General features: G+C 31.2%; 1 protein-coding gene across 5 annotated transcripts in view; it reads left to right on the forward strand.

Annotated features, from left to right (window-relative positions):
* Positions 1 to 493: 493 nt before the first annotated feature.
* Positions 494 to 26,840, forward strand: part of LOC142324163 (transcription termination factor 5, mitochondrial-like) — a 41,468-nt gene continuing 15,121 nt past the window's right edge. Inside the window, exons 1-6 of one of the 5 annotated variants that reach the window (XM_075364883.1) lie at positions 494 to 587; positions 3,806 to 3,947; positions 7,651 to 7,764; positions 15,735 to 15,903; positions 21,658 to 21,810; positions 26,117 to 26,282. In XM_075364883.1, the coding sequence (XP_075220998.1) occupies positions 26,238 to 26,282 (45 nt within the window). In that variant the 5' untranslated portion in view covers positions 494 to 587; positions 3,806 to 3,947; positions 7,651 to 7,764; ... (1 more) ...; positions 21,658 to 21,810; positions 26,117 to 26,237. Of the gene's footprint in view, positions 725 to 3,805; positions 3,948 to 7,650; positions 7,765 to 15,734; positions 15,904 to 21,657; positions 21,811 to 26,116; positions 26,283 to 26,840 lie in introns of all 5 variants that reach the window. The other 4 variants (XM_075364884.1, XM_075364881.1, XM_075364882.1 and 1 more) reach the window with 4 other exon arrangements.

Below are 26,840 nucleotides of genomic sequence, written 5' to 3' on the forward strand. Positions count from 1 at the left end.
CAGCTCGGCGGACTAATTCTTATTGTTCACTAATTGAATATATTGCAACGTACACATTAGGAAAAAAATTCTACAAAATAAATTGATTTTGATGTTCAATTGCGCTAATTTGAAACATCTAATACGGCAAAGTTTGAATCGTTTACATTACAATTATCTCAAACAAACTCAACCTGTAGCTGTCAACCTTTTGAGTAAATTTATTTAAGAAAGTTATTCTGTTCTAAGGGTTGGGTAAAAATTTTGCTGATATGGCTAATTTAATATTAAAGAAACTGTTTTTCGATTATTGACATTGATTTATCCTGTCCCGGGTTCGATTACTGATATTTTACAAGATTGTCTTTTTTATATGTTTACGCTGTTCGTTTTCTTGTTAGATTTAGTTGCAAGCCAAGGATATAATTATTTTTGGGATCCTTTCTTCCTAAATATAAAATAGTCGTTCCGATCTGATTGTGAAAATGCCTTACTGTAATACCTCTATGGAAGAAAGTTGTCAACAGTAAATCGTAGAATTAACCTCAAATAGTAACGGTGTTTGTTTTCTTTCCACGTGAAGTATGTGTTTATGGTGATTTACTCTTGTAAGACGTGAAAACTGTTAATAAAAATTTAGTGTAATTATTCTTATTTGGATAATATTGTTCAGTTTCCAATTTTTGTTAGCAGTAGGTTACCTGGGCCTTTTTGTTTAACTGTAGATTTTTTAATAAATGCATAGGTAATAAATATTTGTTCAATTTAAAAAAAAAGAAATCTTTAACTTTATATATTCATAACGTTTCTGATACAATAAATGAAAATTTAAGTCATGTTATTATTGGTGATCATGTAACAATAGGACCTGATTTCCTTTATTCCTTTATTTTGTTTTAAATAAGTTGTGTTTATTTAAGTGTTTATGTGTTTACACATTAAACTTTGCACAAATAAATTAAAAAAATTAAACTGATGCAATAAGCGCGTCAGCAGTAACATGTGCATAATTTGGAGGAGTGCTGCAGTAGGTATGCACGACAGAATGGTATTGTCCATCCTTGTCTTATGTGAGTCTGTGTTTTACTTGGTCTCATAATAATGTTATCCTACCAAAACAATAGACGCGCGGCTGCTAAGTGCGCTCTAAGAGCCATGGGGCTAATAGGTTTGGTCAATTACAACATAAGATTTCATTTATTAACTAGGTATCCTACCAAAAAATATTATAAATATAGTGAAAATATGCATCATCATTAGATTTAAAGGAAAATACACAATAACTAGTAAGAATGGGCTTAATATGCAAATGCATATAATCCAGTCCTCCAGTTTCTACTAATAAATCTAATCTCAAGCCATAATAAAGCATTGAGAAAAGTTTCATCCTCCAACAAGGTGCCGCATCACAATATATACATATGTTGTAATTTTTATTTGAACTGATTGTGGGAGTATAATAGCTTGGTTATAATGCTCACTTGATCTAATACACACCATCAATATGTTCCCAATGGGATAACGTAATAGGCATAGTATATATCCTCCAATTTATGCAACAATTTATAAGTTACAACAAATCACAGCAACAAAAATATAAGCAAGCAAATATGAGCATGCATATATGTACCTCAGAAAACTTCTAACAGGTGGGATATGCTACAGTAAACAGCCAGCCATTAACCATTATGAAGATTATAGGATTACTAATTCCCCATTGCAGCTTCGCCTGCACTGTATGATTACTTGCATTTCTCATAGCAGTCATTTTTATTTTATGTTTTTTTAGTCAAGTAGCCGAGGCAAGTGCACGTACAGTAACGGTGGCAATAACCGTGTTGGTTGAGCCACAGCGCCATATACTTTCGTACTCTTAAAAAAATTGGAATTTAAAAAACTCAAAACTGATTTTTAAATATTTATCTGAAGAGTATTTGTAAGCCCAGATCTACTGAATATCTTGTTTACTATAGTCGGGATTGGGAAAATTTACAATTGCTGTTCAACATTTTTTTATCTTCCCTCATCCCCTTTCAAAATCGAATTTAAAAATCTAGAAATTGTTTTATTGACATGAAGATTACACTCACCAAAAATCAGGTTGATTTTTCATTTGTTACAAAGAAATAAAAAAAAATAACTGGGTTTCAAAAAAAATTCAAAACCCATTTTAACTTGGAATTTAAAAAAATCTAGAAATGATTCATAATCATTCAGTTCAAGCCCAGTTCACTCAGTGACACACTAACAGTTCACAATTCATTAAAGTTTATATTCGACTGGCAAATCTTCACTACTTATATATATATATCAAACTGCAATCGCGAATAAGTTTCACCAAAATTGTAAGTTCCCTATTTCCTTTCCCCTCAAGAAAGAAGAATAGGGAACGAGCCCAGCAGTCACCTGCCCAGCAGCCACTGACAGCATATAGAAGAACGGAGAAAGAAGAAACCTGCACTTTCCCCCGTTCAACCCTTTGGGGCCACAGGAATATCAAGGTTAATGGCATGTAATTCTGATTACTGCCAAGTCTCGGAAAGTGCAGGCCAAAGAAGAACGAAGAGGCCATCTGTAGAAGATGAAGAAGAAAGAAGACCCTCTACGCGACCCGACGTCACAGACAGGAGTCCGGAAAAGAGCACAGCAGAGATGCATCGTGAAGGGCAGCCATTAAAGAAGTGGATGAAGATCTTCTCCTTATCCATTCCTAAAATACTTACAATTAAGTAAATTAAATTAAATCAGCAATTGCGACTCCTTCCGGAGAAGGGTTGCATTGCTCCCTCCAAACAGTTAGTGCCCCGTTGTGGCGTATTCCTGCTAGCCTATGAAGTGTTAGCACCGAAAGGACTTCAGTGGACAGTCTGAAGGGGAATTATGTCGGTAGGACAGGTTTTAAAAGCCTAGCCTCCCGCGGTTGGACCCAAAAATGAGTTCGAGAACGGTACGAACGGATTAGAATGCTAATAAATCTGTCCTTAAAATATAAATAATATAAAACTTAAAACTTAGACCCGTCATTAAAAATAAACTCTTAAACATGCCCGATTATAGAATCATACAGCAGCAAGGGACACTGTCCAGGTTCTGCGATTCGAAGGGAGAATTTGTGAAACTCCTGCCACCTTTGCATTCCATTCCTATATATATATATATATATATGTGTGTATAGTGAATAAAAATTAAATTTTACAATGTCAACATAGATTATGCAAATATGATATAATTTAAGCATTTATTCATTTTATTTCACTTTTAGTGACTTTTTATTTTTGTTGCCATCTGGTAGTTATTTCAATGTGGTTTAACATCATCTTTATGAAGGTTATTTATATTATAATATACCTTTTTAGGTTTTCAATCACAAGAATGATACAAAGAATGTATGTGAAGATATATTCACTGTAGTAGAGTCAATATTTTAAAATAATATTACAGAAACAGGGCACACAGCCAAAAAATATTTATTAAAAATTGTTTACATATAACATATGTAAGCTATGATAAAATGCCAAAAAATGCAATGTATTATTGTATTAAATTTAACAAAAGTTTGTTAAACAAATACAGGACAAATTAAATAAAAGTACTGATCAATGGCATACTAAAGAGGTCTCCTAATTATTTCAAGACCTACAATGCAATCTGCAACACTCTTAAAAAAGGAAATACAAAATAGCAACAAAGATTTTTTTTTGAAATTAGAATTTTTATTTATTTGGTTAGTTGTCATTTAACTTAAATTTAAGTTAAATATTTTAATATTACATTACTCATTTAAAAATTTAATTTATCAATTTTTTATTTATTTAATTTGTTTTAGATGAAGTCTTTCACTATTTTTTCTAAATTAAATGAAATACCTTTGGGGATTCCAAGAAGTCATAGGTTTCAAAAATCTGTGCTATGCTGCAGTTGCTATCACTCAAAATCAAAAATTGTTGATTTGTTGGTAGAATTAACTGGTAAGCTGTACTAACGTTGTAATTATTTCAGAGAATTTGAATAAGTATATTTCTACAAAAAATGAACACAGGATTGTGTAGGATTATGTTGCCCCTGAACCTGTACCAATAGATTCAGTTTTGTGTCAGTGTCCACCATTGTTTGAAAGAATTTTTGTTTTTTCTATTAGTTGAAGTAATATTTTTAGTAATACAAGTTCTGTTGATAACGTATCATATCATATTTTTTCTTTAAAAGCATTTGAATTCAGCTGGAAAACTTGGTAGCGTGCAACACTAGTACCTAGTGAGTGTTTACATTTTTTTGTAATCTCGCAGAGCACATGAGTTGTTATTCAGTACCATTGTATGTATTAATGTAATGGCACGTATTGTATTTTTATTTTCTCCATAATGATGGAGAACATGGATTGAACAGCATTAGTGTATTGAGTTCTCCTCAGTGACAAAAAGTGAAACAATCTATAACACACACTTCTGAGAACAAAACTATGAAGGTTACACAAATTAAATAGCAGTATAACTGTTTTCAAAAGTTCACTTGAGAGTGATCAGATTACTGGTAAGTTGTCGATAAGCCGAAAACCAAATTTAATTTACAGTGAGAACAGATTGATAATGAAAAATTGTTGACTGACCATCGTAAAAACTTCACATGATGTTGCAGTTAGCAGTGGTTCAGCATACATGATTTAAAAGGATGATTTGGGCATGTGCAGAATGGCTGTGAAATTTATGCCTGAGATGCTTTCTCTTGTACAGAAAGAGATTCATTTTGATGTGCTGGAGTATACCAATGGTGATCGTAATTTCTATAAGATTATGATAATTAGTAATGAAACTTGGTGGTACTACAACTATAACCAAGAAACCAAAGCTTAATCATCACAGTAGAAGTCATTATCGTCCCTAATGCTAAAGAAAGTAAAACAAATAAGGACAGTGAAGTGATGCTGACTTTTTTATTTCAACTGTTGTATATTTGTGCATCATGAATATGCATAATAAGGCCAAACAGTACTGTCTGACCATGTGGGAATTGTGGGTCATCTCTGTGACACAGTTAAATACAAGAGATTAGACCTGTGGGAATCACATAAGTAGCTGTAGCAGCATGATATTGTATCTGCCTGTTTGTCACATCTAACCCAGGAATTTTTGATGAAGCAGAGGATTCCTTTGGTTCACCAAAACCAAGAATATGCACCAAATGTTGCATTAAAAATAGAATAAAGTGCAGTGAAGTGGTGAAAAAATTAAAAACATACATTTTAGTGAAGATGTTAGGGTTTATCTGTGGTACAAATTGTTTGAAGAAGGCTGTGAAGATGTTGAGGATGACAAAAGGATCAGATGTCCTAACACATCAACAACCAAGGGAAAATATTGACAAAATAAAGGACATTGTAATCAATAATCATCAAATTATTATTAGAGAAGTTACTGAAGAAGTGGGAATTTTCTTATGGCTCATGAGAAACAATTTTGGGTATAAAACAGTAAAATTTGTTCCAAAACTGTTGCATTTTCACTGCAAAAAACTTGCTGAATAATTGTTAGTTGATAACTCAGAATTACTCAAACATTCATAACAGGTGATGAAATTATATTATACAGGTACGATTATTATATTGAAACAAAGATCCAAACATTGCAATGGAAACTTCCTGAAGAACCAAGACTGAAAAAAGCATGCCAAGTATGATCAAATGTGAAGGTTATCCTTACTGTATTTTTTTGTTAGAATGGTGTCATCCAATGAATTATTACCAAAGGTTTTATGATCAACAAACTGTATTACCTAACAGTTTTATGCTGCTTATGTAAGGCAATTCAAAGAAAACAATCACAGATTTGGGCAAACAATTCTTGGATTTTGCTTCACAATGATGCTCCAGCTTACACTTCATTATTATTTAGCCAAAATAACATCTTGCTGAGGCCAATGCATATTCTCCATACAAGACACCCTGTGATTTTTTCTTGTTCCTCTGATTAAGACAACATTAAAAGAACATTGATTCGCAATGATTTTTGAAATAAAGAAAAAAATCACCAAATAAATTATTGCTTTTCCAGAAACTGCTACACACAAATTTTTTGAACATTGGAATAAATGCTGTGATAAGTCTTTTGCGTTTCTGGGAAGCTAATTTGAAAGGAACAATACCAATCTAGAAGAATTAATAAATTATCTTTAATAAAGATTAAAATTCTTGTTATTTGTTTATCATGCCTTGTGTTTGTTGTCATGCTTTTATCAGATGTTGTAAATGTTAGTATGCTAGAGTTGTTCTCTAGTTTATTACAGAACAAAGTCATATATCCTTTTCATGAATATTGTTGATATATAAATATTGTTTAGGATAGGGACTAAAGGTCTGATTCATTTCAGGTATTACTTCTGTTCCTTAGTGATCATGTATTTGAATTTGTTTTGATATTTGTCTGTAGTCTCTTGTTTTAAGTCTATGATGTTTTTTCTATATAGCAAATTTTTCAACTCTGTTATAAAGTTCTTCTATGATTGATGACAGTGCTATTTACCTTATCTGATTTTAGAAAAGTGATGTTGTTTGTGTGTGCATCTGCTTTTGTTTCTAGATAACTGTCTGTATTTCAGGGATGTGATTTTTTTTTATTTGTTCAAAGTGTTTATGTTATTTGAAGTTTGTCTGAATGTGTAAATACTTTTTTTCTATAGTTACATTACCTGCTGACATTTACATAATGTAAATGTTATTTACATACATACATTTACAACACATTTACATACTGTGTTATTATACATACTGCTACCTGTTATTGTTATTTAGGCCTTTATCAAGGAGTGTTTTTCATTTGGTATGAGTGAATATGCAACCATTGTCATATTGAGTAAATTTGAAGTTTTTTCTTAACTTTAAGGTGGAAATTTTTTTTGGCCTCTACTTAGCACAGTACTTAAATGAAATCTACCTCTGCCTTCCAGCGTGCTGAAAGGGATTTTTTTTTTTTAGTTATGAATGAGAACGTAATTTTATTAATAGGTTTGTTATAATAAAAAATAAGTTTACATTGATTATAGTTCTGTTGACCCTTGACTTAGTACTGTTCTTTGTGACACAACATGAAAAATTAAAACTTACCTTGAAAAAAATTTGTAATTTGCTGCTGGATTTTTCAAAGAGAAGCAGTTTTTGTTTCTGTTTGGGTACCAGGTGTATTTTATATACTGACAGATTTTTGCTTAACATAATCAAAAAGAAATCCATTAGTACTAGAAAGTATCAACATGTTTTCAACTTTTTTTTTTTCGTAATAATTTCAAGGTTCAAAGTGTAAATTTCAAGTTTAGTAAAAAATTTACAATTCTTAGGATTATTTTCAATTTACAATCTGTAATTATCTAGTAGCCTTGTTTACATTAATTGTTTATTTAATTCAGAGTAATTCATAGTACATTATTAGTCTTCTTTTTTCATTATTAGTTTTCTTTTTTCTTTTGTATAATAATAAAGATGGTTTTTAATGTATAAGTTTGTTTAGAGATTTTTATTATGGTTTTAAGTTGGTTTGTAATTATTGATAACCATTTATTTCAAAATTTTACATATAAACAAAATATACTTATTAAGAAGTGTTATATATCCAATATCTTTTATTATTGATGTTAACGATTTGGTTTTTATCACTTTTTCTAAGTAAGATTTCTTTATTTCAGGTTGTACTACTAAACTAGCAGAAGAAGCGGTAAAGGAAAGAAAACAATTTGCCCAAGCAAGTGAAGAAAGAATCAGAAATACGCACTCAGTTCATTTTATGAGTGCAGACCTTGGTTTGTGAAAATAAAATCAAGTTAAATTAACTAACATTTCCTAATTTACGGTAAAAAGAAGATATTTTTATTTCAAGGACTGTTCAGAAAGTTCTTGGCCTGACAAATAAAATGAGGTTTTTTAATAAAATTTTTCAATGTAATCTTTCAATTTTATACATTTAAATACTCTTAATGTAATGCGATTTGCAATCAATCACCAGTACTCGTGGTTACTGTATATTGGTCCCAATCAAAAATCCTTTGGTGGTATTTATCCGCTTGAAAAAAACCAAAAAATCTGGGAGCTTAAAAAGACTGACCTTGTCAGCCGAAGATTTGTCAGTAGATAATGAAACAAGAAATAAAATAAAGATTGCTAAATTATCAATAATATGGTTTATTGAAAGGTTTCACTTTTCTTAGTAGATAAATGCACTGTTGCAGCATGTGGCTCTCTGGAGTTAATTAAAAACCTTAGGAGTGGCGCCCTGTTGATTGAGATGAGTGAGTGATGAGGAATAGAATTGGAAGCTTCTAGCCCTTAGGTTCATAGGGAAGAATGGAATGATAGTGAAGACACATAATACTCCAAATTCCAGCGAGAGAAAAAAAATCTTTTGCATGACTTGACTGGTATTGAACTGTCAGAAGTATCAGAACTGTCACCACAATCAGTCATATTTGTTCAGAGGATAATGAGGAAGGAGATTGGTGTTGATGTGCCAACATCCTCACTTAATATAACCTCTTCTACTCTGATGGTCCCTGAATTGGCTACTTCTCTGTCTGTGTGCAACCATTCAAACCAAACTGCAGATGCTGCTTCAAGTGTAAGGGTTTTGGTCACTCCAAATTTGGTTGCACAAAGGAACAAGTTTGTGTGCGTTGCAGTTGCATGGGACATGATGGCAGTGCATAGATTGAAGCTGAAAAGTGTAAGTGTGTAAGGGTTCACAGTCGACAAGGTCTCACAAATGCCCCCTTTATAAGGAGGAAATTATGTTAAGGATTGTTACTGTACAGAAAATGTCACTTCCTGTGGCTCATTGGGAATACAGAAAATCCCTCAACATGAGGAATCCACTACAGCCCGATGTTAGTTTTATCGAGGCTCTTACTAACAAAAGGTGAATGAGTCCACATTGTGCAAAGAACTGACCAAATTGGGCCAAGCTTTGTCAGACCAGGTAAAAATTCCTCACTTCTGATACTGCAGCATTGAGTACAGGCAAGAAGGATATTTTTGGTGGAAAGACCAACAGTGGTTCACCAAAAACCACTTCAGTTGGTACACCTCCCAGTTTCTGTTGCACCAATTACACAGCAAACTACTAAGATCCCAATGAAGTGATCTACAGAAAAATCATTGTCTGGTACAGTATCTCCAGCCTCCAAATCCCCACCACCATCTCGAGTTTGCTTTGAGCATATGGTGGCGTTGGAAGTGCCTGAAGAAACAAAGCACTTCCTTAAAGTTTTAAACACAAAAGAAAGACAGGATAATATTTTATAAATAATCTGCAAGTAGTGTTTTACATATAACAGGAAAAACCTAATTTTATGTATACAAATATTATTCATTAGAATGTTTCTGATCTCTCTTCTTGATATGAGGATATTGAAATCCTACTAAAGAAATAAAATCCTTTAATACTGTGTCTGCAGGAAACCCGCCTCTGTCCCCAGAATGAAACTTCTTTTTGTGGATATGTTTGCCTGCGACCATCCAGCTGAAGGTAGAAATCAAGAAGTTGTGGCTGTTTTCCTAAAGGAAATCATATTGGCCAAGTGGATTCTGCTGGATATAAACATCCCTGCAGTCTCATTAAAGATTTTGGTACCATGTAAAATGATTGTCTACAACTTACATTTTCCCACACATTTTGAAATTAGTGAGGATGATCTATCCAGTCTTTTTTCACATATTCCTTAACCCTGCATAATAATTTGGTGGTATCAACTCCAATCACTATTCATTAAGCTCTTCATGAGGCACTATAGTTGATTGACTGAGGCAGAACTTAGATCTCTGCTTATTAGACGATGGGTCATACACATTTATGTCATCTTCATCAAATACACCTTCATGCATCGATGTACATCTTACCTGGCAAATTTCCAAAAACATTTTTTGAAGCTATCACAGACCAATTGTTATCTCATTTAGTAATGGTGATTTGCCTCAAGAGTCAGCTAAGCAGATGGGTGGTTGGGAAAGTGAACTTAAACGGATACAAGGATTCCTTTGGCCAATACGACAAGAGTGGTAGCACGATCCACCAACTTGGCAAGTTTACACACTAAATTCTTGATAGTGCAAATAAATTCATCCTTTTAACATCTGAAAAGCCAAGATAGACTGCTGTTCCTTGGTGTGATGAAGACTGCAGGCGTATATTAAGGGATCATCACAGGACTATGTGTAATTTCAATTGAAGGCCTGTAACAGAATTGCTTAGTGTCTTTGCATTGCAAGGGCTGTTTGCCATTAAGTGTTACAGTGTGCTAAACAAAAATCGTGGCTGAATTATTTGATACAGTTTCTCAGACAACTCCATAATCTGTTGTATGGAGAAACGTTTGGCCCATATGTGAATCAAGACAATCTCATAGACGATTGGACTGGAAAACAATGGCATCCTCATCACCATGCCAGTTGATGTGGCGAACATTGTTTGAAAATATTCCTTTATGTCAGTTTCCTTATAACATCATATTGTCCTGAGTTTATGAGGTTTAAGTTGTAAATAGAAAATATCCCATTTGTTATTAGAGATTCTCAAAATGATTTGAACTTTCCATTTTCTTTTGATGAGGTAAGATATGCCTTGAATACCTCCTGTTTACTCCATTTTGACATCTGTTGTCTATTTATAATAAAATATTCTTTGACCAGATTGTTCTAGTTTCTTGGTCAGAAGTACTGGTAATTCCCATACTGAAACCTGATAAAGATAGATCATGCCCTTCAAGTTATCGTCCTATCTTCTTGATTGGTATCCTGTGTAAGGTGATGGAACAAAGGGTAAACCTTTGTCTAGTATGGTACCTTGAGAGAAATAATGTAATTGCCTCCAAACAATGCGGGCCAAGGTAAATATCATCTGTTGATCATGTAGTTGTCCTGGAATCTGTTATTCAGAACGTGTTCCTACTTCACCAATACCTGTTTGCTGGTTTTTTGGTATGCAAAAAGCATATGATATGGCTTGGAGGAGAGGAATCCTAAATATGTTGCATGAATGGGGTATAAAAGGGTCTTGCATTTATCAGAGGTTTCCTCAATAGTCTTTCCTTTTGAGTTTGAGTTGGAATGACAGTATTCAAAAATTTAACAATGGAAAATGGAAACATCTTAATCGATATGAGAAACATTCAAGATCTCCTGCTCTGCTAAGCATAATAGCTTACCACCTTTTATTTTCTCTAAATATAGAATTACAAGTACCTCCTGTTATTCGACGTTATTACCCCCTTTGACGGCCTTGTAAATTTTTGCTTTAGTCTTTGTCGATATCAAAAAAGTATACGAATCTTATGAGGAAAATTTTTTAATATGGTAAATAGTGTTAATCCTGATGTTATAGTTTATACAGATGGCATAGATGAAGACATTGACGCATCTAACAGAGTTTTGTATGTAATCCAGGAAAGTCCATTCATCATGACCACAGCTGTACCTCATATGACTGTGTATTTTGTGGTGACATTTATCTCTGAAACCATATAGGATTCAATTTGTACAAGCCCTCCGCCGAAGTTATATATAAAAAATGATATTTTGAATTTTGTAAATTCATCTTGACAAGCAGGAAGATGACACTTCTTTCATCCACAATGTTTTGGACTAGGCCACATTTCATCTATGTGGAAAGTGAACTGCCACAGTGTAAGAGTATGGGGAGATTCCCCTATGTAAGCATAAAAGAGACTCCAAGAATTCTGTGCTGTTTCAAGAAAAAGTTTATGATGTGTACTTTTTTTATGAAAAACAATGTTATGGGAATCTCACATCTGGAATTGTTGCAAAACTGGTTTTCCTACAGTTATGAGTGGGTTCTGATAAATTCATTTTCCAGCAGGACAGAGTTCCACTGCAGTAGAATCTTCAAGTTCAAACATTTCTTAACAATGAGCTTTCACAACGATGAATCAGCTGTAGGCTCTGCCAGTTTGGCATTTTACCATTGGCCAGCGAGGTTGCCTGATCTCACTGTCTGTGATTTTTTTCTTGTGGGGGTTTGGAAAGACCCCCCGTTTATGTGCCTCCTCTTCCAGCAACTGTGGGTGATTTGTGAAACTACATAACAGCAGTGGTTGCAGTAATGTGGTTGAGTAACACTAGTTATGATTGCTTGATCATGGGTTGAGTTTAACCCGATGATCAAGCATGGTCTGTTGTGTAGATGCATAACTTGCTTCAGAGGGAGCCGAATTGAGCATTTGTGAAAATTATTAGTAAAATTTTATATTCAAACATGTATTTTATAATTCGCTGCAAGGTTATATGTTCATTTGTTTAAAAAATAAAGCCTTTTGGAACTTGAATAATTTTTATACATGTTGTATTGTGCTATAAAATACACAGTCTTATAAATTTATTAGGTATATTGGATATTTGTAGAAAATGACCCTGTGTCCTGTCAGTGAACAAGTACATTTAACTTAATATATTCACTACTATGATTTTTCCATTTATTTAATCCAGAAAACAAAATAAATTTTGTATGATTTAAACAGTAAGGTGTTATAAAACAATGCTAAAATGTTCTGAGCAGTTTTTCACTGATAGAACTTACCAAAATACAAATCTGTTTGATTAATATTGCTTGCAAGGAGCCTAATAACCATGAATTCTATGCAACCTCGGATTAAAATAGTCACAATCACTGAGCTTATTGTATTCTAAATATTGTGCTAGAAAAATTAGCATTTTCTTTTTTTTATATTGTTTTAAGTGATAACTGAACTTTGAATTAATTTCTCAGAAAATAACTTGTTCAAATAATAATAAAAAATTGAATAGCATTAGTAAGTACAATCTACAATGCACAGTATTGTTTCTTTTAAATCTTTTTAACAGTAATGTGTCCATATTTTTTTTATAGAAAATTCTTTTATAAAACTATGTTTCTAAGTCTGTACATGAAACAGAAAGACTGGCTGATGAGAATAATAATTCTTTTTATGTTGACTAGCTTTTCTTGACTGGAAAGAGTTAAATTTACAATAGTATTCTGAATTATATAAAACATATTAAAAAACAAACAATAACATTATATTTATACATAAATAAAAAATAAATTTTGAGATCAGATATAAATTTTTACAGATTTTTGCATTACAAATTTTTTCACTTCTAAGAATTAATCATTATTTGAGAATAATGTATGGCAATTAGTTACCTGCTTGACTATAATATTTTAATGGTTTTGATTTTTGTGTTTTGTTTGTGTATGTAATTAAAAATAAATATATATTAGTATATTATATACATACAGAGGGTATCATGAATTTCTCCCAGGCCCAGGACTTCCATAACCTATTCTACTTGTGAAAATAATGGAAAAAGTTCATATAAATATATGTCCTAAAATACTTCTTTTGCGAGATACGGCTAGTGAAAGATTTCGCTTGGATTTCAGCTACCCCAGTAAAATGAGATTGTACTGAAATTTTTAGGATGTTGATTAAGGGGACAGAATTAGTGATTTCTTATGGTTTTTGACTTCAAAAATAAAATTAGATAAGTCTCAGAACCGTATCTGCAGTAGTTTTTGAGAAATCTGAAATGAAAACCAATAGATTGGAGTAAAAAAAACCTGTTTTTTATGTTTGACGTATAATAATTTCTTACATGGATAATTAACACATAAAACTTTTAAACAAGACTTTAGAGGATTTAATTCTGAACAAAATGGATTAAGGTAAGTTGAATAAAACAAAGAAAAATTCAAAAAATTTGAATTTTATTTAGAAATGTATACTAGACCCTAGTGCATTTGTACCAGTTTGTAATAAATGTTCAAAAATGAGCCCGTTATTTTCAATACATACCTTGGCACGCTTCTCTACTGCTTTTGTTGCTCATTTTAGTTCTTCAGGACTATCCTTAAGTTGCTCAGCTGCACCAATTGTATGAACAATTAATTCTTCACAAGAATGTATTTTTGATTTGTATACAATATTTTTCATCCATCCCCAGACGCAAAAATCTAAAGGTTAGATCAGGCGATCCAGGTGGCCAGGAACATAGACCTCCATGACCGATTCATGTCTCAGGGAATTGAGTTTAAGTGAGTGGAAACAGCAGACGAGAAGTGAGGAGGCACACCATCGTGCTGGAAGTATACTTTGCATCTCAGCACTAAATCTCAAGCAGCTGTGGCAATTCTTCTTGAAGAAAGTACAAGTAGACCTCAGCATTTAAGTGACCAGGTAATATCAATGATCCAAACAACTGATTGTGAAGATGGCCGTACCATAGATTGATGCTAAATCGGTGTTGAAAATTGCCTTCCACCTTTTCATGAGGATTTACTTTTGCCCATGTGTAGTTGCTGGCACCATCTCGAGTGAAATTTGCCATGTCAGTAAAAAAACATACTTGTAGAGTTGTTGATTTGTATTCCACCAGTTGCAGAATTCCAAACAAAGTGGACAGGCTCCTGGGAGTAAATGTTGAACTGGCTGTTTATAATAAGGATAAAACTTGTTTTGTTTAAGTGTTTTCCAAACTATTGAATGTGAAACTCTGATCTGCTTAGAAAGATGTCGTGAACTGACCCCTGGACTGCGCTGAACTGCATCAGTAATAATTTCATCAATAACAGCATTATGTTGGACAAATCTTTCATTGATTAATACCATAGCTTGTACGATACTAGGTAGTGTACCTGTTTCCCAAAGATTGTGAAAAGTCATACTAATTGTTTTGGGATCTGGAATCCTGAAATTCAGAAAACATATTTCACATTCTGTTGCAGCAGCTATAGCAATACTACATCCAAAATGAATACCATATTAACATATTCCTCCATTGTAAACAAGTATTGCATTACTCCAATGGCAAACCGATCAGGTTCAAACTAAAATTCACAGAAAACTTTCACTAATGACAGCACAGTTCACAGTACCCAATATACTTAATGTATCTTACAGAATGTTTTAAACACTAATACAGTATTGTGCATTGTTGATCAGCTGCTGTTATTTTATTGCCAAATTTAAAATATTTTCTCAAATAATTATTGTATTTCGGTCATTAATAAAAAAATTATTATCCAAGTCATTTTTATTTTAAGTTGTGAAATTTCTAGTTTTTAAAATTTTTTAATGGCAATTTTTTACAATAAATTTGTTTTTACAAATCTTTTACATCTCCAGAAAAAGAATTTGGTTTTGTTTACATTAAATAAGTACTTTTCTGATAATGAAATAATGTGCTGTTTCTAAATAAAATTGAAATCTTTCTAACTTTTATTTTTTTTATGCAACTTATCTTACTCCATTTTGTTTAGAATTAAATTTTCTACAAGTTTTTTTTTTATAAGTTTTAAGTGTTTATTAACCATTTAACAAAGTTGTTTTACATCAAAAATAAAAAAACCGTTTTTTCGGTTTTCACCCCAGACTTCTCAAACTCTACTGCAGATATAGTTCTGGGACCCATTTTATTAGATTTTTCGTATCAAAAACTATAAGAAATCATTAATTCAGCTCCTAATTAACATCCTAAAAATGTCAGTAAAACCTCATTTCACTGGTGTAGCTGAAATCTGAGCGAAATCTTTCACTAGCCGTAACTCACAAACAAAGCATTTTAGGACATATGTTTATATGTACTATTTCCATTATTTTCACTAGTAGAATAGGTTAAGATAACCCCAGGAGAAGTTTGTCATGTGTGTGTGTGTGTGTGTGTGCATGTGTAGGTATGTGCATGCACGTGTGTATATTTAATTATATATTAATTACTTTTGTTACAGCTTCTATACTTGTTTTCATCAGCCAGTAACAGTTCTGAAAGAGAAAGGTTTCATAGATAAAAATACTGATGTTAATAACAGTTATTCAAAATATTTGGGGTTCCATCAACCCTTGGATCTCAAAGTAGGATTTCTGACAATAACAGTTTATCAGAACTTCATGTAAGTGGTCAGTGAACTTGGAAAATTTTATAAATATATTAATAGTAATTAGAACCTTTTACCAACTAAGTATAATAATAAAAAAAAATTACAAAATAAAACAAAACAAACCTCAAAATATATATGGTATACTCACTTCCAAATTTATAGTGTTAAAATTATTATTTGATAAATCTGATAATCTTCAAAAATGTTTCTTAATTAAATCTGTGTCCATTACATATAATATTTTTAGCAAGATTAGAATGTCAATATTTCTATTAACAACTTTTATGTTATTCTTTAATATAAGTTTAAATGACCAAATTTTTATGAGTCTGCCCTTGCGAATAAGATCATTATGTGGTTTTGCAAAGTGTCAATCAAAATATCCACCAGTTTTCCATTTTGATGAAAATGATTAACATTTGTTTTGACCGATTTAAATTGTTCAATCCTCTAATAAAAATTTGCATGGTTGATACACTTTTACCATACTGTTTTAAAATCCATGAGTGAATTTTGGTGGTTTTACACTTTCAGAAAATAAAAATCTTATCACAGCATGTTGTTCTTCCCCAGTACGCATTTTAAGTGACAACGTTTTGAAATAAGCAAAAGAAGCTATAATAACAAAAATTATTTTCGAACAGCTGATATTTTTTATGTCAGGGGTACCAACTTGAACATCAGACAGTTTTAGTTTATTCTATTAAATAGTTTTCCACTGTTGCCATTTGTCTCTTTAGTTATTGAATCATCGTCTTATTACTTTTCTTAAATTTAATTTTACAAATTTTATAATATTGTTTTGTATTATATAAGCGATTTTTGTGTTGCAGCCCTTGTAAATCCTATTAATATCATTGCAGTATTTATGGTAGCATTCATATTTACAATATTCAGAATGTTACTTTAATATTTATAGTATAGACTTTATTTTATTATTTATCTATACTAGAACTGTCAAGATAATTTTTTGAGCAATATTCTTTATTCTTATTATTTCTGCTCTTATAATTTTTACTATTATTTTCTAAATACTTAATTACCCTGTATATTATGCTGTTAAATGTTGCCAATCTATGTAATCATGGATGTGTTGAATACTTGATTATAATTAAACATAAACATGGAACAATAAACAAATGATAATGATGAATGATTATATTCATTATTTCCTTACAATTTAACAATAAGGATTAATGTAGTACTTTTTTTGTGTAATCTTTTATTAAGATAAAATGTTTATCTAGGATCTTACTTTATGCTTGATCAAAATATAACATATTTATTTCCTCATATATTTCGTAAGTGTAAAGTTTATACCAGACAGTTTTTTGTGGGATGGGGAATCTGTTCATTTTTCAGATGTTCAGAGGATTTTGTAACATATTTGGACATAATTAATTAAACCAATGCTAGATTTAAGTTAATCTAATCTTATGTCTAACAGACAGTCAGATGTGGTATAGGAAAAATATGTAAAAGAAACTAAATGATATAGAATATTTTTTAACTGGAATCCTTAAAGGACGAGAAAATGTTATAAGTAAGAGTGTGTTCAGGAGAGCTTTTAATACAGAAAACAGCAGTACCTTTTGATTCCATCATTGAAAACTTCCACTAGATCCTGTAAAGAAGCAAGAGTTGATCCTGTATGGGAATAGTACGGAGAAAAATAAATAATATATTCACTTTTAAACATGTAGTGTTTGTATGTGTGGCCGAACCATAATTTTCTAATGGTAACAAATTTAGTGAAATTTTATTCAATAACTGCCAGAATTTTTACTTTAGAGCAGAAAGACTACTCAAAAAATAAACAGAAATAAATTAATTCACCATAACTTATTAATGGATATTAAATTCCTGCGAGATGCGTTTAAAAAACACACAATAAACCAAAAATATTTATTATTTTCATTGGATGTAGCCGTCGCCTGCTTTTGTATATGGTTATATCACTCATTTAATAAACTTAATGCCTGAGAAAATACTCTCTTTGGAATCACCTTATATTTTTTACTTATCACAGTATTCTAGATTAATGGGACTTCCTTAAATTACATCCCTTTCACGTCACCATTTTTATTTTAGGAAAGAAAAATTAAAATTATTTTATTGTTTTGGCTTGTGCTATAAATGGAGAGTGGGATAACAGTGATTTCTCATTTTGACAATAATTTATTGTTTGCAGACTGATTTTTTATTATAAATTCATGATGAATGAGATCTTTGACAGCAAAAAAACAATCAACATTGTTTTCATTCGTGATGTCAATCTGTATCTTAGCTTGCAACTTCCTCAGACAATTGATTTGCAAGTTAATGAAGTATAGCATCCACTTTCATCATTTGATGCAATTTTGTGTAAAAGATTTCTATCATCAACCATAAATTCAGCCACAATGCAGCAGCGTGTTTGATTTTTTTTCAGTCTGATAAATGAGGAACAAAACAAAAATCTGAGGAAAAAGATTAATTGTTTCTCTATTAATAACTGTCATTTCTTCTAACATTTGAATAGTTATGTTTAATCTTCAGCCAGAAAATTTTTAATCGATTCTGCTGAGTTTTGTTTTTAGAAAGTTGAAGATGAGTTATCCAGTTTTCATCTTTATAGTGTATCTTTCTTTCTTAAATTGTTTATGCCATTCAAATTAGTAAATATTTTTATCGTATACAATTTAAAAATCTTTCAGTATCTGCTTTCTATAATTTCACATAAAAATAAATTCCATTCTTTTTTTTTTCCATTTTTAAACATAAGCAAACAAACTCATTACAATAATTTTTTCTTGACTGTGTTAACCAAACAGGTTGTAAAATGCAGAATAAAAAAAAACATTTTCTCTTTTAACTTGTCCAGTGATCTGATAACAGCATCAGTAATATGGTTGTAATAATTTCAGTTCAGGAATAATTATTACTTTGAATTTATTTATAAATCTTAGGAGATTTTTTAATATAATTTAAAACAGTTTAAGTTTTGGTAAATTTAAGTTAAATTAAATTAAAAAAATTCAAATAGTTTTATTCTTATTCTTATATTTAGAATATTGTTAATAGGCCCAATTTTTATGATCAGTCCCTCAACATACTTGATGTTATACATAAATATACCTTGTATGTATGTTTATTTTAACTAATACTTTGCGAACTGATGTATTTCCTTATTTAAATGGACAGAAGGGTGAAGTTTCCTAAATACTTAGTGACATCAGTTATCTTGAAGTTTACAGAACTAATGACTTTGCTGATGCAGTTGGTACATGATGGAACATGTAATGACATATTACCAGTTCCTAAATGTAACTATTGTTTTCTATTCAAAGAAAATTAAGGATCTGCAGACCAATCAAACGTCATTTTAACCTTAAAGGTTGGATTAATTATATTATAAGGTCTTTAATTTAGTTTTCTTAATGTCATTTGTAAAGAAAGCTGCCCAAGTGAAAACCAAAACACATAATCTTTGACAGACAGGTTTTCAATCTATAGCTTGTAGAAAAATAAAATTCATATTGTTAATTAATTGTTACCTATGTTTTGAAATTTAATTATAATTATGTACTTCATCCTTTAAGGAATTTATTCTGTTGAATTGAAAATAATCTTTAAATGATACGTATTAATTGTTATAACTTGGTAGGTATAAGCTTGATTTACGGGTCTAAACAACAAGCAGGTGTTCTGCAATGTGAAAAGGGTAAAAAACAAGGTTAACTGTTATAACAAATTAGTTTACTATTTCTTAACCTATTGTAATAAACGTTACAAAAAATATAACAGATCGGTCATTACCAGACAAAACCTGATTTAGCAACTCTAAATTTTACAAATGTCTTATTTATGAATTTGTGCCTTATCACATGGATGCATGAGTGTGTTATCTATGTTAAACTGAAAGTGGAGTTAAGTTATTACTATAACTGTTATTGTGAACAACTTATATTATTGTACAATTGCTTTATAGTGTTGAAATTAGTTAGTATATACCAGGTGTGTAAATATGCAACTGGAATTTGACCGTAGATGGTCCTAGATGTCAATGTAGTTACCATCAAACTGCATCATTGGGGCCATTTTCTTTCTTTGATGGCTGAGATTTTCAACTCACAACAATACAAGTTTCATACAACAGAATAGTTTTAATTAGCGTTGAACATGTAGAGTTTTGTACCTACAAACTACGATTTGTGGACAGCATTGATTTTCTGCTACCACTTAAAGAAAACTGCTGCAGAATCACATCAAATGCTTGTCGAAGCTTACGGAGCATGCTCTCGGTAAATCACAGTGCTTGGAGTGATTTAAAAAATTCAAAAGTGGTGATTTTGATGTGAGAAATGAAGAACGTGGAAGACCACCGAAAAGGTTTGAAGGCAGCGAATTGCAAGCATTGTTGGATGAGGATGATACTTAAACACAACAACAACATGCAGATCAATTAAATGTAACACAGAAAGCTGTCTCCATATGTTTGAAAGCCATGGGAAAGATCCAGAAGGTGGGAAAATGGGTTCCACATGAACTGAATGAAAGACAGCGAGAAAACCGAAAAACCACTTGCAAAATCTTGCTCGCCAAGTACAAAGGAAAGCCATTTCTCCATTGAATCGTGACAGGGGATGAAAAGTGGATATATTTTGAGAATTCTAAGCGTAAAAGATCTTGGGTAACTCCAGGCGAACCATCGGCATCGATTTCAAGGCCAAATTGCTATGGAAAGAAGACAATGCTCTGGGTTTGGTGGGATCAGAAGGGTGTGATCTATTATGAGCTGCTAAAACCTGGTGAAACCTTTAATACTGAACGTTACCAACAACAAATGATCGATTTGAATCAAGCATTGTGTGAAAAATGACCAGAATATCAAAAAAGGCAACACAAAATGATTTTGCTTCATGATAATGCACCATCACACACAGCAAAACCGGTCAAGGAAAGATTGAGGTGGAAATACTTTTGCATGTGGCTTACTCACCAGACTTGGCTCCGTCTGACTACTATTTATTTGCATCAATGGAACACGCACTTTCTGAGCAGCGCTTCACTTCTTATGAAAATGTACAAAAATGGCTCGATGACTGGTTTGCCTCAAAAGAGCAACAGTTTTTTTGGTGTGCCATTCATAAATTGTCAGAGAGATGGGAAAAATTAATAGATGAAATGAACAATATTTCAAATAAAATATTTTTCATAATTTTCATACAATAAAACATGTATTTTGTATACAAAAATTCTGGTTTCATATTTTACACACTTGATAATTAATGAATTTGGTTTTGAAAAACTTCATTAAAAAATAATTAATTAACAATCTAAACTATTGTTCATGTTTCTTGTTTTTTTTTTCCATTATAATCTTCATTTGTTGAAATAGTTAAAAAAAAAAAAAAGAATAATTTGAAATATGAATTATTTCAAGTGGTATTATTATTATTATTATTATGTAATTATTTAATTATATAACTTTTTTGTATGTCCTGGTGCTTAAAAAATTATTACCATATTTACTTAGCAAATTCATACCATTCCGTAGTTCATGCATCTGAAATTTTAAACAGTATTTAAAAAAATATTGAAAATAAAATATTCCTCTAATAAATATAATCTCCTCACTGATTATCATACTTTAGTTTCATTATTAAACTATGTAAAATTGTTTCTTCTCATAAATAACTCTCCTACTTTTAGATAAAATATATTGGTAAAAAAAATGTGTGAATTATGCAAGAAAAACAGTATTTAAAAATGTTATGTTTTGGGATTTCAGGTGAAGTATATGTTATTTTTAATGAAAAAATTCTTTGGTGATGTTTGGCCAGACAATAAAGAGCTTAACAAACGACTTCGTTATAAAAGTTTACGTCTTATTTCAAGAACGTTTGAGATATTGACCGGAAAATTTGAATTATCAAAAGAAAAAGTGAGTATTTTAAAAATGTTTTCATAAATTTTCAGGACATTTTTTTATAATTTATCTTTAACAATAATATTAAAAGAAAAATTAATTTTGAAGAAAATATACATCAGGAAGGATTATTCCAAAATTGACTTCCATTTGGCTGGAAAAATAAATAAAAAATAAAAATAAAGCACAGAAAAAGATTATCTTATATATTAAGGGGCTACTTATAAAGTAACCTCCAGTAGAGTAATACAAATAAATTTAAAAATCTACTATATACAAAATGTTACGTAATACTTATATTACTTCTTGATATAGTCCCTGCACAAATTCAAGCATGTGTTGTCATGACACCATCTTATCTATTCCCTCTTCAAAGGATAGTGCTGCCAAAGTACCCATCCATGCATTGATCAATGCTTTTGAAGTGTAGTGTACCAGCCAATTTTTCAGTTTTGTGAACAGATGAAAATCGGACATTGCCAAATTAGGGTTGTAAGGGAGATATTTAAAAAATCTGCTACTTAAACTTATTATCTGTTTAGTATACTCTTAGTGCTAGAAGCTGTGTGAGACTGTGTATTTTCATGCAAAAAAAATTTCATTAGCATTCCTCGCTGTTTATTCTGTACCGCTCTCCTAAGCTTTTTAATGTTTCACAATAAATTTTCTAGTTACTGGCGTAACTGGCTTCATAACTTTTTCCAACAACATTCCTATATGTTAGCAAAATACAGTAGCTATCATCATTTTGTTTGAATTTGAATTTTTCCAATGAGTGTATGTACATCTACTGTTTGGATTTTTCTTTTGTCTCAAAATGAATGAACTAAATCCATGTCTTATCCTCAGTCCCAGTACAGTAAAGAAATTCACTTCCTTTATTGTGGTATTGCAGAAAAAAAGCCAGTGGCATTCATGTGCAGTACTTATGAAAACCCAATCTATCTGTAACAAATATTAAAAGTGGACCTTGAAATTTGAGGAAAAAGTTTCACTAAATTCAGTAATTGTAAAGCAGCATTTATTGAGTGGCACGTTGAATTTTTTCAACAATTCAATATCACCCTCTTCAATCCTCGTCATGCTCATTAGTTCACCCTTCTCTGAATTCCTTCACCATTCTTTCACACTCAGAATCATCACTCATTACATTTTTACCATAAACTATGCACAGCCAATGATGGACCTTGGCTTGTGGACCTTTAGCTTGCAAAAAATCAATGATGACGCTATGTACTTCACAGTGTCAGGTACTTAACAATTACCTCCCTATTTGACTCTGTATTACTCTAGAAGTATATAATGATGACTGACTATATAAATGACAGTATTTAAGCTTAGTTGATATATACTGAGAAAACAGTATATAGTCTATGTTGCTAGAGAAACTGGTTTCTACAACAACATACCCGACTGGACTGACCAACAACATTTGATCTGTTACTATTTTTAGTAATACCTGATCGGAAGTTGATTTATAAATAGCCTATGTACATAGGTTGTTTATATTAAATCTTCACTAAATCATGATCTATATTTGTCCATTTATTGGGGTGCATTTATTTGAGCTCCTCATTGGATCCAAAGTGTTGATTAGCCAGTAAGATTATCAGTTGTGAGAAGTGGTAGTAATAACTTACTGGCAAGTTCACACTGCAAGGATGATATCTTCTACTACACTGCTTTTTTAAAGCTTTGTGCATTCTGCAGAATGGAGCTATATGTTTTTCATTAAATGAAAAAACCTTTTGTTAGCGGCTTACATCATTTATTTTGGATTGATCACTGAAGCTTCTTCAGTATTTAATAATAAAACTTATATTATTAGTTTTGATCCCAAGTTCCTTGGATTTTTTCAGAAATATTCCTTAGCAGTCCCAAAACATTTAAGAAAATTTTTTTCCAGTTATTACTTGTTTGTTGTTCACCCCTATTACTTTTAAACTTGTACGCAGAAGAAACAGTAAAGAAATTGAAAGAAAAATTTTATCATAAAGTAAAATTATTCAAGATGAACAAATTAAGATGTTAAAATTCACTAATGACATTGTTTTTTAGACAGAAACTGTAGTAAGAAGATAAGAATGACATGAATTTATTGTTTTGAGAGTTCAGTCTGAAAATAATAATTGTAAAGCAATGTATGTGACAGAAAGGAGGATAATGAAGAGTTAAAGTTTTAAGGTGTACCCCCAATTTGCCTGAAGTGAGAGAAATTTATTATCTAGATAATAAAATTACAAAGATTGGACATTGCTACATTACGTCAATAGCAGATTGGCTCTAGCAAGAAAAGAAATCAGCAAATATAGTTTCAGAAAAAAATATAGCTTTTAAGAATTTAAACAAAACGCTTGAAAAATTTGTAAATGTATTGCTTTATGTTAATGAGATTATAAATAGAAAGAAAAAAGTAGAGACCTTTGAAATTTGGCATTGCAAAAGGTTGTTAAAAATTAGATGGGTTGATAAACTTTGAAATGTCTTGTAATGATTTAAAAAGGAGAGAAGGAATCTTCTAAAGAGATGAAGTTGATTGGTTGGCTATGTATTAAGACATTCAAGTTTAGATAATCTGGTGATTGAAGTCTGTAGAAGGTAAAACCTGTAAAGGAAGACTTACTTTGGAATATATATGTCAGTTAATGTAGGCTTTAGTTAATACTTTTAGATAAAGGATTAACATGAAACAGAAAGAAATATCATCAAACAATTAAGTGCTAACAACTTAAAAAAAAAGTCTGGAATTTTTTTTTTTTATGTGAAAAAGTTTACATCCAGTTATAATTCTGTCAATATTCATCCTTTTATCATCACATCCAAGGAATATTATGCTACAGCTATTCTTTGAACTATGCTTCCACAGTCTGGAAGATTAGTTTGGTTCCTACTATATGAAGAACTTATAAACCCCATAAGTTGTCTGTCACAATTCTGTAAAAAGTTATTTATTCTTAAATTTTATGGAAATTCCTTTGAATTTAAAAAATCAATAAACAATGTTTATCTTGTAGAATTTGTTAAACCTTTTGAATAAGTTCATCAATAACCATTCAATATTACCTTTACCCCTTCCCTGTATCAAATAGCTCTGTTGGATTCCTCTTCAAATTTGTGGCAGTCTCTCTCTCTCACTCACAGCATTTGCTGTTATGTATATTATTACTATCATAAACACCATACAACTGTCAATGGATCTTGGTACTGTGTTCATCCATTTGCAAAAAATTAATAATCATGTCATATACACCTTACATTTGGTGAAAGCAGTGATAAGCTTCATGTTTCCTCAACTAGTATATTTCTAACACTGAAGAGAACGAACAACAGTCAATAACTTTTGATTATGTAATAAGATTCTTTAATTTTTTTACATGCCTAACGTTACACTCAACCCATTTTGGACTGACGTAGAGTGTATAATGCATTGTTTTAATTCAGAAAGTAGTTTTTATAAAACGCTTCAGTTTAGCTTGTTACTTATTCCTTTACATGAAAGTTGCAGGAACTCTTAGTAGAAGTAGAGATTGAACAGCTTTTCTTGTTAATCATTAGTTACAATATTAGCCTGTATTATTAAGGGCTTTGTTCCTCATTATCAGTTCTGTAATAATAATCAGTTTTGTACACTTCTAGGCAATTTAGTATCTTTCAGTTGCTCTAATGGTGACAAATAGTAACTCCTTCTTTTTTTAAAGAATTTTCTCTACTGCATGTTCTATCACAGAAGCCTTTGACTCATTCTTCATTCATTTATGTGGACCAAAAACTGAACAAGAATTTATTGTCTATTTTGATTTTAATTATTTTTTTTTGGCTGGCTATGTGCTAGGATTGTAACCTTGTTTTGGAGGGTCAGAACCTGAAGCATTTTGGAGTTCCCTGTAATAAGTCAAACATTCAGTGAGCAGGTATATTCTTCCCTCAGTACTCAAACCTTACCTAATTCAGTCGGGTATTTGAAACTCCCATGCTTCTGATAACATAGACATCTCCCTGCTGGTTATTATTGGGTGGGAGTACAGATGTTTTGTATAGTTTGGTGCATCAGATTCTGTTTTCTAAACCACCAACAGTGCTAATATGAGAAAAAGATTATTTATTTAGAATTATGTTTTTTAGGTTAGAAAATATGAAAGATGTTTAATATGTCATGTTAATGTAGTACATAGATATGGTATCCCTGCTGGTTTAAACACTTAGAAGAAAGCTCGCAATCGGTTCAGGCCATAAGAATTCGAGCCTCCTTACTCTTTAAGTAAAACTTTTTTAGGAGATTACTTTATTTTATGATAAAATAATATTTGTTACTTGATTTCAGGTAAAAAAAAATCTTCCCATTTTGTGTGTATTACCTGAAAGATCAGAAGAAATTTTAAAGAAAGTTCCTTTGTTGGCTGATACTAATATAAATGAGATAGTTAAAATGGCCTAAAATCCTCATGAACACTGCTGAATCATTAATTTTAATTGACAGCTACTTGAAGGTATATCTTATTTATGTTAAAATGATTTTAAATTTAGTTAATGGATTCTGGTTACAAACAGATAAGTGAATTGTATAATAAAATGACAGTTTAAATATAACTAAAAATTATGATACCTTTTTTGTATTAGATTGACACCAATTGACACTATTGTATTACATTGACATCGATTGACACTACTGTGTTAGATTGACACATATATCCACTTCACGAACCCAGCAAAGCGAGCAACACACATGAACAACGGAGTGGGAGAACTAACTACTACACTGTAGACATACACATACAGAAAAATATCCAGTATCCCCCCCAGAAACACCTTCAAAAAATAAGACAAAGTAAGATATGCTTATAATACACAAGAAAATCATAATGTAATAATGAACTTATTGTTTCGGTAATGAACATATTTTTGAAATTAGTCTTTTTAATGTTCTGGTTGAAGTTTTAAGAACCATCATATGCACTTTTCCATTGTTTCCAGGATGTATATTGACGATGAGCTATTTTCCAATGGAATGGAGAGAGGTTATCCTCTTTGATGATGACCAAATTGTT

This window comes from Lycorma delicatula, chromosome 4 (genome assembly GCF_047948215.1).
Source record: "Lycorma delicatula isolate Av1 chromosome 4, ASM4794821v1, whole genome shotgun sequence".
Classification (NCBI taxonomy): Eukaryota; Metazoa; Arthropoda; class Insecta; order Hemiptera; family Fulgoridae; genus Lycorma; species Lycorma delicatula.